This window comes from Cokeromyces recurvatus (genome assembly GCF_025118155.1).
Source record: "Cokeromyces recurvatus strain NRRL 2243 chromosome Unknown BX663scaffold_1, whole genome shotgun sequence".
Lineage (NCBI taxonomy): Eukaryota > Fungi > Mucoromycota > Mucoromycetes > Mucorales > Mucoraceae > Cokeromyces > Cokeromyces recurvatus.
The window spans coordinates 239,207-256,227 of NW_026251387.1; the positions used below are offsets into that span (position 1 = coordinate 239,207).

At 31.2% G+C, this 17,021-nt stretch overlaps 4 protein-coding genes across 4 annotated transcripts; 3 read left to right on the forward strand and 1 right to left on the reverse strand.

Moving 5' to 3' along the window:
* Window positions 1-1,963: 1,963 nt before the first annotated feature.
* Window positions 1,964-2,461, forward strand: BX663DRAFT_556824 (uncharacterized protein; the record flags this gene model as incomplete). The annotated part of the gene is made up of 2 exons (XM_051531742.1): window positions 1,964-2,173; window positions 2,235-2,461. A coding segment is annotated over exon 2 (186 nt), but the record flags the coding sequence as incomplete, so codon positions are not given.
* A 1,546-nt stretch (window positions 2,462-4,007) lies between these two features.
* On the forward strand, window positions 4,008-7,014 carry BX663DRAFT_425557 (urea amidohydrolase alpha subunit; the record flags this gene model as incomplete). The annotated part of the gene is made up of 7 exons (XM_051522493.1): window positions 4,008-4,385; window positions 4,516-5,253; window positions 5,362-5,652; window positions 5,790-5,913; window positions 5,999-6,389; window positions 6,485-6,627; window positions 6,686-7,014. The coding sequence occupies 7 exons, from the start codon at window positions 4,008-4,010 to the stop codon at window positions 7,012-7,014; spliced, it is 2,394 nt and encodes a 797-aa protein (XP_051387510.1).
* Window positions 7,015-12,392: 5,378 nt separating this feature from the next.
* BX663DRAFT_491161 (heat shock protein 70 family) lies at window positions 12,393-15,276 on the forward strand. Its single transcript, XM_051525022.1, has 4 exons — window positions 12,393-12,439; window positions 12,555-12,649; window positions 12,767-12,965; window positions 13,073-15,276. The coding sequence occupies exons 1-4, from the start codon at window positions 12,428-12,430 to the stop codon at window positions 15,080-15,082; spliced, it is 2,316 nt and encodes a 771-aa protein (XP_051387511.1). The 5' UTR covers window positions 12,393-12,427; the 3' UTR covers window positions 15,083-15,276.
* Window positions 15,277-15,307: 31 nt separating this feature from the next.
* On the reverse strand, window positions 15,308-16,661 carry BX663DRAFT_491164 (uncharacterized protein). Its single transcript, XM_051525023.1, has 4 exons — window positions 16,589-16,661; window positions 16,271-16,476; window positions 15,818-16,214; window positions 15,308-15,702 (listed from the first exon to the last, which is right to left on the reverse strand). Exons 1-4 carry the CDS (start codon window positions 16,632-16,634, stop codon window positions 15,389-15,391), a joined length of 963 nt encoding a protein of 320 aa, XP_051387512.1. The 5' UTR covers window positions 16,635-16,661; the 3' UTR covers window positions 15,308-15,388.
* Between the last annotated feature and the right edge of the window lie 360 nt (window positions 16,662-17,021).

Sequence of the window (17,021 nt, forward strand, 5' to 3'; positions counted from 1 at the left end):
TTTTTTTTTTTTTTTTTTTTTTTTTTTTTTTGTAGAAGCATATCCATAAAAAGTGCAAGAACATACATTATAAAAGAATCAATTTTATATACATCAAAGGTGGCAATGATAGACATTGATAAAGTTATTTTTTTTTATTTAATGTAAGAAATTACTATTAAAGGTTAGTCTATAGAAAAGGAAAACAAATGAGACATGCGGTGATATGTTCATGTTATCTCCTTTCTTGTGTTATCTATGTTTAATGGGGCTTGAAGATTTTCTTCCCCTTAAATGACGGATAAAGAAATGGAGGTCGAGGGTATTCATTGAAGAATAGAACAGTTAAACGTGATTAACTACTTCCTCCTTATTATACAATAGAGCTATTTAAGCTATATCATCTATTAAGGTCAACTTTATAAGGAAGTATTTTAAAAATTAAGTAATACATCGAATGACATATTTTATGAATTATATTTTATATAACCTGATAATGTTGGATTGTGAAAAAAAAAAAGCATACATTAAAGTTAGAATATCATTTATTTACAATGGCGATAACGTTGAGCTACCAATACATTTTTTCATTTTATTTCTCTTTGGTTATTTATTGACGCCTGTCGAGTCCAGACTCTCTCCCTGTAAAACGTACACAGTCAATAAAGCATTCATTTTATTAGGATTTAATAAATGTAGTACGAGTTAATAAAAAAATGTCAATTATTTTTTTTTTAAAAAAAAAGATCTACTGAATATCATTTTTGATGATACTAGAATGTTCTTTCATATATACATATGTATTAATTGTATACATTTAAAAGAACACATTTATACTGTAAATTGAGGTCAAAACTCGTTGTATCTTTCTTCGTAAAAAAAAATTATTATATATTAAATCGTGATTGTTAACTGCTTCAGAAGATTTGGTATATGACACAATACAATTTATATTTATATTTTTGAGGAGTCATCATTCCGTACAAAAAAGGAGATGTATTCTTCTAATAATGTAATAGAAATGGTTTAACACATGTCCTTGTGTTGATGCACAGATGTATGGGTTTGTTTGAACAAGGAAAAGTGTATAAAGACAAAAAAAAAAAAATAGCTGCCATTTTGTAGTTCGCTACTTGGACTGATTTTGCATTCTACCAGACGTAATCTCCGTAAGACCTTGCTAAAACCATTCGCAACTGCCATTAGTTCTGCATATCTTTGCCCTGGCTGCACTGACGTTCGGCAATAGGTGCTGTGCTTTGACCAAGGCAGGTAGTAGTAGTATGTTCTAAAACCCCTGGACTTTTTGTGCTTGGGCGAATGGGATGGTGGTGACGTATTAGTCTAAATTCTGAACTATGACGTGCATTGTGATGTAGGTAAAGGTAAGTATAGTACAATCATTTGCTCATCCACTTTCTTCTGTATAATAGTGTAGCGAAGACAGCTGGAAAAAGAAAAGCCTTGTATATATCTGATACTCACTGTAACGTCGCAATTTTCTAATGTTGAACAGACAATATTTCTGGATATATAAAGAATTGAAACCAAGAACAACAAGCTGGTATGACACTATAATCTATCTTTGTTTTTGCTATTATTGTACTAGTATATAATATTATAGCATAACCTCAACTACCTTTTTATGAATAAAACCTTTTCTTACTTTTTGCTGTCATCCCAATCACTTGTTGATTCAATCTAGCGTTTACTGCCAACTTTACTTTTAATATAATGTAAAAAGGTATCCTACAATTATAGCACATATTAGTTTAGTATGTATCTGAGATATACCGTATGTCAGTTGTAGTAGTATACATCTGTAACATGTATCTGTATGATAAGCATATTGAAGCAAACATTTCGAAGTAGCAATCTTACTATTTTTATTCAAATATGGTATTCATCTATCTATGGCTACAATATAACACATCCATTTGTGTTATGTTGGTGCAGCATTTATAGAGTAATTAGAAATGAGCCTGACAAATTTAGTAATTTATTGAAGGATTTTATCATGTCTGCATTTATTGTAATATAATCAAAAAAATAAAATTGTACTGCATCCATAGTTATATATGTATAATTGACGTCCAATATACTTGAATAGGCAGGGCAAACCTGCTAAAACTACTGATATGAATGCTGACATCAGAAACGATACGATAAAAAAAAAATCAAAAAGTTGATCAAAGTATTTGTGAAAGATGGTTAATTTGTTTTCAGACATTTGGCCAAACTAACCCTCATACAAGTGCGTAATTTTTTTTTTTTAAACTTTTGAAATCTCTTCAATGATAAATACTTTTTCGAAGAATGGAATGGACAACCTTTTCAATGAGCATGGTGAAAGAGTTTATAATCCCATGAAAGGTGTCTTGACAGAAATGACAGACCCAAACATTGTACTTGAAGCAATAACTAGCTGGCTGAGCTGCAAGAGTTATTTGGCTAATAAACTTGCTGAAAAGAAATATTGTGGGTGAAAGAGGTTAAAGAAACAAATAAATAAATGAATGTAGATTACTATCAAGAAACCTCGTTTTGAAGTCGAAGCTAGGAACTCTGTTTTAAATCTGCAGACAAGATACGAGTGATTCATAGACTGGAAGGAAAAAAGATCTGGGCTATACAAATAACTGTGTGTTTATTGATAAAAGCTGGTTTCCATATAAATATGAGAAATAACTAGGCTAGATCACCAGCTGGAATTCACGCTGTTGTTAAAACTGCAGAAACAAGAGTAACCTCTCATTCGGTTATTGAAGCCATCCATTCGTCTGTAGTGCTTTATGTTGTTTTGAAAAAGCCTCCCCCCTTCCAAACCTGAAACAGACACACATACACTGACACTGACTGACACTGTTAGCCGAAAACGAAGAAAGAGAAGAGAAAGGGATGTAGCTGAGACTAATGACGATGAAGGAACTCAGGAGGATGACACCAGTGCAGTTGATGTAAAACCAACTCCAAAAGGTACAATAACTGCTCATTTTATTAAGTTTGTTAATGAGCTCCTTAATATTATGGATGAGGATGAATTTTTAAAGGACAGTTATTTAGTGATGGATAACGCTAGTATCCATAAGTCGAAACCAATAATTCGAAAAATCGAAGCTAGAGATTATAGAGTAATGTAACTTTCCCCTCCCCTCTCCCTTCTTTACACGCCTGAGCTAAATCCTATTGAACAGTTCTGGGCCTTAGTGAAAGGAAGAATGAAGTGTTATCGCTTGATGGTATTGATAATGCATATAATGACGTTTATTTTGGTGATCTTTATGGTGTTTGTCTTCATTCCAAAACGTCAAATTATAAATTGCTTTAAACAAACTCCATTCTAAGCCTTTCATTGAATAAATATCTACTCATTTTAACTACAACATCAACTGAACTCTTACGAGAGCCAAAACACTCTATGCTTCTATTAATTAAAGTATGGCTAAGCACTATGAATTAAACATAGCAGCATCTTTTCCTCCTCTTAATATGCTTTATTCATATTTGACTGACAGTTTCATTTTTCTGTGATTGACAATTGCTTTTTTTCTTTTTTGTAACCGACAATATCCACCAGCCGGACTATATATCTTATCTTTTTAATGATAAAGCCTTTTTTTTTTTATTTTTTAAGATTCCGTTTTTAAAATTACCTAATATGGATTTTATATTAAAAAAAAATCGCTCCCATTTGTATCTTGCGTTTTCTTTTTTTTTTTTTTTTTTTTCCTTTCTTTTCTGTTTCTTTCTGCACGTTTTTAATAACTCTATTAATGCGTTTAATACCAAGAGAAATAGACAAGCTTCTATTACATCAAGGTAAAAAAAGAAAAAAGCAAAAAGAGTTATAATAGAAAGAAGAAGAAGAAAAAAAAAATATGTAACACACACACACGAATATACATATATACATATTTATATATATCGATATTATAGTTGGTGTTCTTGCTCAAAAGAGATTAGCACGCGGTGTAAGATTAAATAGAACAGAAGCAACAGCGTTAATCGCGTCTCAATTATTAGAGTTTATGAGAGATGGATGTTATTCAGTAGCGCAGTTAATGGATATGGGGAAACAAATGCTAGGTAGAAGACATGTTATACCAGATGTCTTTCATAACTTACATGAAGTTCAAGTGGAGGGCACTTTCCCAGATGGTAGTTATTTGGTTACCGTTCATGATCCTATTTGTACAGAGAATGGCAATTTAGAAATGGCTCTTTATGGCTCATTTTTTCCTATTCCATCTAAAGATAAATTTCCTCCTATATCATCAGAAGAAGATTATATGGATAAGAAGAGGGCTCCTGGTGCCATCATCGTTAAGTCTGGAAAAATTGAATTAAATGCAGGTAGAAAACGATTATCGCTAGCTGTTACCAATTATGGTGATCGTCCAATCCAGGTATACAACTATATAAATAAAAATATATGTATATTTAATAAGTAAAATAACTCTCTTTCTTTCTATCATTTCCTTTCTATCATTTCCTTTCCCCTCTTCACCCTTCCTCTCTCTCCCCCTTTTTTTTTAGATTGGATCACATTTCCATTTTATTGAAGCAAATGCAGCTTTAAATTTCAATCGTGCTTTAGCTTATGGTATGCGACTTGATATTCCAGCAGGATCAGCAGTTCGTTTTGAACCAGGAGATTCTAAAACAGTAAATCTTGTAGAAATAGGAGGCAACAAAGTAATCACAGGCGGTAATGGTCTCGCAACAGGTCCTATTAATTTTAATCGTTTACCAGCTATCATTGATTCCCTAGTAGCTAAAGGATTTAAACATGATTCAACTGCACTTTCTCTACCACTATCAACCGCTATTCCAACTACATTAGATAGAGACTATTATGCTGATCACTTTGGACCTACTACAGGGGATCTCGTTCGTCTTGGGGATACAGAATTATGGGCAAGAGTGGAAAAGGATTATACAGTTTATGGCGATGAATGTAAATTTGGGGGTGGTAAAGTTTTACGAGAAGGCATGGGTCAAGCAACAGGAAGGTTGGATAAAGAAGTATTAGATTTAGTTATCACAAATGCTCTTATTATTGATTATACGGGCATTTATAAAGCAGATATTGGTATTAAGAATGGAATCATTGTTGGTATTGGTAAAGCAGGTAATCCAGATGTCATGGATGGTGTCACACCTGGCATGATCGTTGGTGCTGGTACAGAAGCATTAGCAGGTGAAGGTAAAATTTTTACTGCGGGCGCTATTGATTCTCATGTTCATTACATTTGTCCACAATTGTGTTACGAGGTAAAATATGTCCCTCCCTTTCTCTCTTCAATTAAATATACATACATACATACATACATGTATATATACATTATAACAATTTATATTAATATTGGCTAATTTTATTAGGCACTTTCTAGTGGTGTAACAACATTGATAGGCGGTGGTACTGGACCCAACACAGGTACAAATGCTACTACTTGTACTCCAGGTAATTTCCATATTGAGATGATGATGAAAGCGACCGATGACATTCCTATGAATTTTGGTTTCACGGGTAAAGGAAATTGTTCAAATAAGGAAGAATTAGTTGAACATATCAAAGCAGGCTGTCTTGGTTTAAAATTACATGAAGATTGGGGGACAACGCCCACTGCTATTGATACTTGTCTTCAAGTGTGTGATGAATTAGATGTACAGGTAAATAATATAGTATGCACAAATTTATTAAAAAAAAAACAATTATCACGGCTAACAATTACTTACTTTTCCCTCCTATCCCATTCCTTCTTTACACACACACATACACACACTTATATATTTATATATATATATAGGCTACTATTCATACGGATACTTTAAATGAGGCAGGGTTTGTTGAATCTACCATTTCTGCGTTTAAGGGAAGAACCATTCATACATATCATAGCGAGGGTGCAGGTGGTGGACATGCTCCAGATAGTAAGTTTATTAATTATTTTTATTTTATTTTTTTTTTAAAAAAAAAATGATGTTATATTTTATATATCTAAATCATCATTTTCAGTTATCACTGTATGTGGAGAACCTAATGTACTTCCATCGTCAACCAATCCAACACGTCCATTTACAGCCAACACCTTAGATGAACATGTTGACATGCTGATGGTTTGTCATCATTTATCTAAAAAAATTCCTGAAGACGTTGCATTTGCAGAAAGTAGAATTCGAGCTGAAACAATTGCAGCAGAGGATGTATTGCATGATATAGGTGCCATTAGTATGATCAGTTCAGATTCACAAGCCATGGGTAGAGCAGGGGAGGTTATATTACGTACTTGGAAAACAGCCAGTAAAATGAAGCAGCAGCGTGGTACCTTAAAAGAAGATAAAGATACAGAAGAAGGGGGTGATAATTTTAGAATCCGTCGTTATATTGCTAAATATACTATCAATGTGTAAGTGAAAAGATATTTACATAAACGTAAAAAAAAAAAAAAAAAAAAAAAAAAAAAAAAAAAAAAAAAAGTCAAATAAAATTCATTTTATATAGTGCTTTAGCGCATGGTATTGGGCATCTTGTAGGTTCTATTGAAGTTGGTAAAATAGCTGATTTGGTTTGTTTTACTCCAGCCTATTTTGGCTCGAAGCCTGAACTTATTTTGAAAGCGGGTGTTATTGTATGGAGTCAAATGGGTAAGGAGAGTAGTTTACTATTTATTATTATTTTATTTATTTTATTTATTTATTTTAGGTGATGCTAATGGTTCTATTCCAACTACAGAACCTGTTATTTCAAGACCTATGTACGGATCAAACCCATCTAGTTTATCCTCTTCTTGTTTTGTTTTTGTATCACAATTGTCCCTGGATGAAGGTGTAGTCCAAGGTTATAAGCTTCGCAAGCAATTAAAAGCAGTAAAGGGGTGTCGTACAGTAAGTAAAAAAGATATGCAATTAAATGATACTCTGCCAAAGATCACAGTGGATCCTGAGACTTATAAAGTTCAAGCTGATGGAGAAGAATGTGTATGTGATCCTGTATCCTCATTACCTCTTACTCAATCTGTATACCTATTTTAATTCTCCTTCACCTTTCTTCCTCAAATCATATTGTAGTTGAATTCAAATAAAATAAAATATTCTCAAAATTCATATAGTAGGGAAAGCTAAAAATAAAATAAAAATAAAAATAATATATAAATTTATTATAATAACGCATCTTGATACATTCTGCTGTTGCTGCTGCTGCTGCTGCTGTTGTTGTTGTTGTCCAGAAAAGATAGGCAGTTTGTCAATGAACAGGAAGAGGGAGGAGATATGAATTTCTTTTGATGAAGTCGCCATATATAAAGCAAATTACTAAGGACATATATTTATATGATCAAACTCTTATGATGTTTGAAACACTCATCACTAGTTGCACAATTCAGAATCAAAATATAAAAGAACAATCATTATCTGAACATTATTTCACGACAAGAGTAGATAGTAGTTCATTTATCTATAAATACTATTACTGTAGTATATCAGAAATTAAGCTTGGAAATAAAGTATGTATTAATAATAAAACAAAGAGATAGTTTTCAAACTAGGTTTTTTTTTTTTTTTTTTTTTTTTTTTTTTTTTTTTTTTGCTGTTAGGGATACATCAAATATAAACTATTACAAGTCTCTAGTTGTTGGAAACTTTTTTTTCCACCAAAAAAACACACACACATAAAAATACATTTACTAATATCCCTGGGTATAGGATATACTACTGTTACTCTTCTATATCAACTGAACTATAAATAGGTACTAGGTAATACCTCTTTATTTCCATTTTATCGTAAAGTAGTTTTTATCAGAAAACTTAGATAATGGCCTGATACTGTTCATGTGCTGTTGTAGGTATTAGTATCAATTGCACGTCCAAGCTCTCTCTCTCTCTTTTTGATACGCTTTATTACTATTAAATTAATAATAATAATAATTAGTGACAGATATTTGCATCTAAAATCGATAGTTGTATTTGCTTTGATTGTAGGCACTGTAATAGGTTTCCTTCTTTGATTAAGCTCTACTTCATTTCTGAATTAGTATGAAAGTCTGACTTTTTATCAAGGAAGATACAGTTTGTTACAATAAAGTCTAATTTAGTTTGCTGCCTCTTTTGGATCTGTTACTTGTACCTTTAACTGAATCTTTTCATAACATGGAATTACACCTGTTAAATGGATAGATTACAATGCTGAATTATTATGAAGATAAACAGTATTAACAAAAAAAAACATGAAGATATGAAACTTCTACCACTTTAGTTCAAACAGCAGAAAGATTCTTATCAATATAGTATAGTTTAAAACGAAGATATGCTTTTTCTTTTTCCTTGGGGGTTTTTTTTCCTTTCTCTCAAGAATGCTTTGAGAATCTTCGTTAGAATAGTTGAACCATTATCTGAAATGTAAAAGTATGAATCCCCACAATAGTAAAGGCACTTGAGCTTTTATTAAAGAAAAAAAAAACGGTTATCTCATTATTCGAGTAATATACATCTATAGCGTCTCTTGATGCATAACTTTATAAAAACAATTTCTTTCATCTCTAGTTGGATATATTGCAAGATAATAAAGTCTTTCCGGAGGTTTATTCTCTAAAAAATTGAGGAGTATGAAAGAACTTGTTGTTTCAATAGCAAACAGCTCCTCGTTATTAATAAGAATTATTATCGGGTTAACTCCGTGCTCTTCAACATATTCTTGTTCATCTTTATAAGAAAATACTTACTCATGTTAAATGCCTGTAAATATAAACTGTAGATATATATAACAATGATCTATTACTTCATTTACATGAAAAAACTAAAATAGCACACACATGTTCTACCAAAAAAGTAATAGGTAAAGATGAATAGAGTTCGTGGAATCCGAATTCACGCTTGGGCCTGGTGTCATTATTCTAGAACGGTATCCATTTTTTTTTAATTATAACTTTACTTTTTATACTAATAGTTGATTATTAGGAAGAATGCAAATACATGTTTATAAAGCTTAATGATCACGAGGGCTTTTTCCCAAAACTGTTAACATTTTAAATACCAGTCCTCTATTTTGTTTTAATTCAAAAAGTTTAAGAAGATCTTTTTTTTTTTTTTTTTTTTTTTTAATAACGCGCCAATAAAGGGATAATTGATAGTATTTCATTCACTACTTTTGTCTGTCAAAGACAGTTTTCTTTTCTTTCTTTCTTTTTTTGTTATTATCAGTAGCACTGGCACTGTCATTCTTATGTATATGATTGAATTAAAAAATACATAATATAGCATTGATAGAATGTAGTATTAACCATATGATATCTTATTTATCATGTTGTATCATTCGATAAACATAAATTATAAGTGGACAGGTTTATAATTTTTTTTTTTTCACATATGACTTTATATCGTGAATAGTCACAACCATTAAGTTTCAGTCCTCTGTTATTTTTCTAAAACACTTTACATTTAAACTCAGTACTGTATTTAAAGTTCTAATTTACAGTAGCAGTAACAGAAATAGCAGTGATAGTCATACAAGACGTAAATACTTTTTTTTTCTTTTTTTTTTCTGCTATTGTTATTCTATTCTTGTTGTACATGTATAAATCAAAAAAAAAAATAAAAAACTAAATTTATATGTATTTTGTTTTTAAAAAAAAATCAATAAGAACAACTAAATAATGTAAATATACACTTCAAATAATAGTAGTAACCCTCTTTCTAAATCCAGACTATATCCTCTAAGAACATCTGTTCTTTTTTTTTTTTAATATTTGATTTTATCTTTTGACCCCCACCCATCTTTTTGTTAATTACAAAAAAGAGTTTCAAATTATTATTACTGGGTCAATCCGTTTATTGTTTTCTCGCTTTCTTATTGGATGACAAATGATAATTCTCTTCTTTTTTTTAATCTGAGAAACAAAACTGAGTCGATCGGTTTTAATGCTAAAAAAGTGATCATCTGTATATTAATTTTTTTTTTTTTTTTTTTAAAAAAGGACTTTGAAATGTAAAAAAAAAAGACAGAATTAATATAAATAAGAGACAAGTTCCTGAAATAAATAAATGATGTAATAAAAGTTACTTCTTTTCATTTTTTTAAGTACACATCAACAAGATCACCACTATTAAAGGGAAAAAAAAAACCAAAAACCAAGCAGACCAAGCAAAGCAGATTAATATGACTTCACGATTTACAGAACATTTTGAATTTAATGAATCATTGGAAGACGGTTATCCAACCGTTCTTTGCTCACCTTTATCAACATCGTCTGAATGTTATTTTTCTTCTTCAACAGAGACATTGGGTTATCAAGTTGCATCATTGTCAGAAGAAGAATACAGTAATAACAATCATAATAATAGAAATAGCATCATGTTAGGCTATAATTCATCTAATTCTTCTGTATCTTTATCGTCTAAAAATCCTTCTTTAATGCATACACATTCAATTACATCAGCTATTTCAAACGATGAAACTGTCACGTCTACCTCTAAAATTCAAATTAAATCAAAATTGAAACGTTTATTGAATACTATTGGCAATCAATATGGACGCAAATCATCCAAATAATTTATTTAATCTTATTGCAATATCCCTTTCATTTATGAATATGTATATTATTATTATTCTTATTTATATTCAATTATACCCCACTTTCTATCATCCCTTCATACATACACACACACATATATACACCTTTTCCTGTTTATTGGTGGAAAAAAAAAAGAAATATTGTATATAATTTGCTATTAATAAATCACGCTATATGGCTTTTTTTTTTTCAATGATTGTGAAAGGAAATTTACTTCTTTTCTTTCCGGCCCACATCCTAAAAAAAGGAAAGGGCCCGTATTTTATTCTATTTTTAATGGTGTGCGCATATGGAGGTAGAACTTCTATTTTTTTTTTTTTTTTTTTTTTTTTTTTTGAATAAAGAAAAAAAAATAAAATAGAGTCAGCTTTAGATTACTGCATCTGTTGATTATTCATATACAAATTTATAGCATAAATGTTTATTTTTATTTTTCTAAAAATAATGAGTAATATATTACATAATTATTATTATTTTTTTTTCTAATTTTTTTCCATAATATCAAAGAAGTGAATGAGCCTCATTATTCTAGTCGCGTATCCTCTCCTTTTGTTGTTATGGACAAACCAAAAAAAAAAAACTCAGTAGTAGGAGCTTATAATTTTTTTTATACATTAAAAGATAGAATGATTTTTTTTTCATATTCAACAAATATTGGTGATAGGCTATTATGTTTTCATATCACGCGGCGATAAAGGCAATAAAGAGAAGTTTTGGTTCGTGATGTGCAGCGACGGTAATCATGCTTAGTAGAATTAAAAAAAGAACAAACAAAAAACGGTTTTAAATAAAGAAAAAGAGAGGCTAACAGTAATTTTTTTTTTTCAGTTTTTTTTTTAAAAAAAAAAGATGGCACTTTTGTTCTTGTTATATAAAAAATGTTTTACTGAATGCTTTTGAAGTCATAAATGAATCGATTCTTACAATAGAATTCTATTCTATAAAAATAAATAAATAAATAAATAAATAATTAAAGAAAATAAAGAGTCCATAATAATATACAAATCGATAATGATCTATTGATCTTCTTTCATAATAAAATGACACGTGTAATAAAAGTTTTTATTTCTTTTTTTAACAACAAAAACAGTTAAATATAAACACACAGTGCTCTTCTCTTTTATTATGGTAATAAGAGTATGCTTGTAAATACATTCTTATTTTACAATGCAACAATATTCCATTACTACTACTATCTAGAACAATATGTTCTTATAGAGTTTTTTTTTTTTTTTTTTTTTTTTTTTTTTTTTTTTTTTTTGCATATAGATAAAATAAACAAAACTTATTGGTAAAGTATACATTACTATTCTTGTATGGAAGAAGAATGTCTTCTTTTTTTTTTAGTTGTGCTGTTCTAAAATAATTATGCCTAATAATACAAAGACTCGTTTTTTTTTTTTTTTTTTTTTTGAACTGAGATAGTGAGTAACTTCACGTAGTAACTTCTTCTTTTAGCCAAGTTGTCCAAGTTACACAATTTTTTTCTTCTTCTTCTTCTTCAATTTATAAACATTATTCATTATTTACAATCAAATATAAGAATCATCGGCTAGTTCCAAATACTTCTCTTATGTTTAGAAATTTAAAAAAAAAATGGTAGAATGATGAATTGGTAGAATTTATGTTATAAAAGTTACATATTTTTATGTATACATATTTGTATATTTTTTTTCCTCTCTCTGGAGTAGTGGCTTTGAATATTAAAGTTTAAATTGTGACGTTGAACACATTGGAAAGTCCCAGAAAGTGCAAGAAGGTTTTCCTTAGGTTTTGATTGGTGGAAAAATTAAGAAAATGTTAACTATATTTTGAGGTTTTAGAAAAATGAATCTAAGAAAAATATTTTTAATACTATTGTTCTTTACTCACATTCCATCATGTCTGTTGTTGTAAGTATAAATTAGTTTTTTTTTTTTTTTAATTCTCCCATATATGTATATACATATACAGATTTTATTTTTTACTTTACCTGACTTATTTAACGTATTCTATTATTTATAACAGGGTATTGATCTTGGTAATCTTCAGGCTGTAATTGCCGTTGCTCGTAATCGTGGTATTGATGTTATCTGTAACGAAGTTTCTAACCGTGCCACTCCGTAAGTTTCATATTAAGAGTTAAAATGAATTCGATAAATAAAAATAAACAAATAAATAAACGAGATTATTCAACAGAATGTACTAATTAATTATTTTGCTTAATTATTGTAATCTAGTAACATCGTTTCTTTTGGTCCTAAGCAAAGATACCTTGGTGAAGCCGCTAAGACTCAAGAAATTAGTAACGCCAAGAATACTATTGTCAGTTTAAAGCGTCTTGCTGGTCGTACCTTTAATGATCCTGAAGTTCAAGAAATTGAAAAGAACTTTATTATGGCCGAACTTGCTGATGCTAACGGTCAAGCTGGTGTTAAGGTAAAGAATATCACTATTCAAATTTTATGTGTGTATGTGTGTGTGTGTGTGTGTGTACCCACCTAATATAGGAGTTGATAATATTAACATTGAATTTATTAAATTAGGTCAACTATCTTGGTGAAGAAACTGTTTTCTCTAACGTTCAACTCATTGCCATGTACCTCAACAAACTTAAGGATATTACCGCTGTTGAAATTAAGGGCCCCGTTTCTGATTGTGTTATCTCCGTTCCTGGTTGGTTCACTGAAGTTCAACGACGTGCTGTTCTTACTGCTGCCGAAATGGTCGGTTTGAACTGTTTGCGTTTAGTCAATGATTTGACTGCTGCTGCTCTTGGTTACGGTATCACCAAGACAGATCTCCCTGAAGAAAAGTCTAGAAATGTTGCCTTTGTCGATATCGGTCATTCTTCTTACTCTTGTCAAATCGTCTCCTTTATCAAGGGTCAATTGACTGTCCGTGGTGCCGCTTATGATGAACACTTTGGTGGTCGTGATTTCGATAATGTCATTGTTGAAAAGCTTGCTGAACAATTCAAGGAGAAATATAAGATTGATGTTTACACTAACAAGAAGGCCCTCTTGCGTCTTCGTGTTGCTGCTGAACGTTGCAAGAAGATCCTTTCTGCTAACCCTCAAGCCCCTGTTAACATTGAATCTATCATGGAAGATCGTGATGTCTCTACCTTGGTTAACCGTGAAGAATTTGAACAATGGGCCTCTCACTTATTTACTCGTACTGAAGCTACCTTGGCTAAGGCTCTCGAAAATGCTGGTTTGAAGACCGATGAAATTGACTACGTTGAAATGGTAGGTGGTTCTACTCGTATCCCTGCTATCAAGGCTACTATCTCCAAGTTCTTTGGTAAGGATATCTCTACTACTCTTAATCAAGATGAAGCCGTTGCTCGTGGTGCTGCTCTTCAATGTGCCATGTTGTCTCCCGTTTTCAAGGTTCGTGATTTCCGCGTTCACGATATCTGTTCTTACCCTATCAAGCTTACTTGGGATGCCACCCCTGAGGAAGAAGAGACTGAAATCGTTGCCTTTGATAATAACAACTCTATTCCTTCTACCAAGATCTTGACTTTCTACCGTCGTGAACCTTTCAATTTGCAAGCTGTTTATGCTAACCCTGAAGGTTTACCTCGTGGTATTAACCCTTGGATTGGTCAATACACTATCAAGGATGTTGAACCTCTTAACGGTGAACCTGCTCAAATCAAGGTCAAGGTTAGACTCAATATTCACGGTATCTTCTCTGTTGAATCTGCTTATACCGTCGAAGAAAAGATGGTAGATGAAGAGACCAAGAATAAGGATGGTGAAAAGGAAATCAAGAAGGTTAAGAAGCTTGTCAAGACCGGTGATCTCCCTATTGTCTCAGGTAATACTTCTCTTCCTAAGGATCTTATCAATCAATATACTGAAAAGGAAAGCCAAATGTATGCCAATGACAAGCTCATTGCTGCTACTGAAGCTGCCAAGAACTCTCTTGAAGAATATGGTTATGAGATGCGTGACAAGATTCTCGGTGTTTATTCTGAATATATTGATCCCAGTATTAAGGATAAATTTGCTGAAGATCTTAATGCTGTTGTTGACTGGATCTATGATGAAGGTTATGATGAAACCAAATCTGTCTATGTTGAAAAACTTGAAGCTCTCAAGAAGATTGGTAACCCTGTTGTTGAACGTTATCGTGAAGCTGAAGAACGTCCTCATGCTGAACGTGCTCTTCGTGAAACAATGGCACGTTTGACCAAGGAAGCCTTGAGTACAGATGAGAAATATGCTCATATTCCTGCTCATGAGAAACAAGATATTGTCGAACGTTGTGAACGTGCCGGCAGATGGATGGATGAACAAAATGCTAAGCAAGCAAAGATGGCTAAACATGAAACCCCTGTTTTGTTCAGCCGTGATATCAAGAAGGAAGAAGAAGCTATCATTTACTTTGCTAACCCTATCTTGAACAAGCCTAAGCCTGCTCCTAAGGTTGAAGAGCCTGCTTCTACTACTACTAATCCTCCCGCTGCTGATGCCGATACCCCTATGGACGACGCTCAGGAAGAAAAGAAGGAAGAAAAGAAGGAAGATATGGACATTGATTAAATTAACCGTTACTAGAATTAAAAAAAAAAAAAAAAGGGCCATATTTCAACTTCATCTTTTATATATATATATTTATATATATACGCATACATCTTTATATATATATTTTTTTTTCTTTTGGTTTATATAAATTTTACAAATATAATGTGTATTTCATACACAATATACTCTTTTTTTTTTTTAAAAAAAAAAAAGGAAAGTAAATGTTTCAATTTATGAATTTCCTTTTTGTTATAATAATAAAAATATAATTAGAAATTTTATTCCAAAACAGTAGTAAAAAAAAAAATCAATCAATCAAACAATTTATTTGGTATCTTCATTTGTTGTATCAACAGTAGTAGTTAAAGGCTGTTTCTCTTCATGTTCAACATATGCAGGAGGTTGTTGTTGTTGCTTTTTAATTGTATCCCACATGACGTCTTCTTGTTCTTCTTCTTCAACAAGAACAGCGTAAGAGTGGAAAGGTTTCAACAAATAACGAATACCTAAAATAAGACTTAAAAGGAGAGTGATAAATAAAGCACCCATTAAACATTGAGCGATTGTTGAAGCCTCATTATTCCACCAATCCTGTAAGTCTAACTCTTCACAACCAGGACAATCCAAGATACTTAATACTAAACAAATATTCAATTTAATAACCTATCAGTGAGTGTGTTTGTGTGTGTGGGGGGGGTGGAGGGAAAATATATACATATATATATATATATATCAAGCAGTTAAATAATTTACCATTATTCTTTGTATTTTCATCATCTTCTTCTGTAAGAGCAGGACCAGGCAACATAAAACCAGTCAAAGGATCAACAAACCATTTCATGAATGAACCATTATCAAAGATATCAAGAATTTGTTGACCTGCCTCTGTTTGAACTACCTTTAAACCATTGACCTCCGTAATTAACTCCTTCACATTTATTCTACGGAAAATCATACCATCATCCGTCTTCAATTCATCCAAGACTGTAGCCGTTACTTCGACAGTAACAAGGCCCAAGTCAAAACTATCAGCTAACAATGCAGCATCTTCATCAGATGAAATGATCAATTTTTCTGGATTCGATACCATTTGAGCCTCAACTTGAATACTTGATACCCCGATATCCACTGGTTTGCCGTTACACATTAACTATTATTATAATTATAATTAACATATATATATATCATTATGCTTATTCTATATACTTGGTTTTCAACAACGTCAAAGGTAACTTTGACAGCCATGACTCTTTCAGCCAAAAGAGATCCATCATCATCAATAAGATCATCTATTCTTGTCACTGTAACATAAAGATGTTCATCACCTTTTGAGTTATAAACAGTTTCAGTCAGATCGACCGAAGTAACTGAAACATCTTGAAGAGGAGCTGCGATTGTTAAAGTTGCAAATGCTTTAATAAACAAAAAAGAAAAAAAAAAGGATATGTATATGAGTAAATATGATATATGTATTGTTATTATTCGTTTGTTTGCTAAAAAAAAAAAAAAGAACAATGGTCTAACCTAATAAAACAGATGCTGTAAGTATTTTAGTTAAGCTAAATTTCATAAGTAATTTATTTATTTATTTATTTGTTTGTTTAAGAAAAAAAAAAAGGGAAAAGAAAAGAAAAAGAAATAAGAAAAGAAAATACAAATATTTGAATAATTATTATCATTTAAGGAGCAAATGACCTTTATCCAATTAAAAATCGATTCTAAAATAAAACCCCTCCTCCTTCTTCCTCCTCCTCCTCCTTCTCCTCCCTTCTCTTTCATCATCGTCATTTCTGTTTTGTTTATGAATGGGCTGAAACTTGTGATAGAAAAGTAGGCTAAGCGGTTTGTGTAATAAGTAAATTTGCATATTTTTTTTGTCGTTAACCAATAAAATAAGAGATTTTTTGAATAATAAAATGACAAGTCAGTAGTAGTTAGTATATCAAAAAAGTATTTT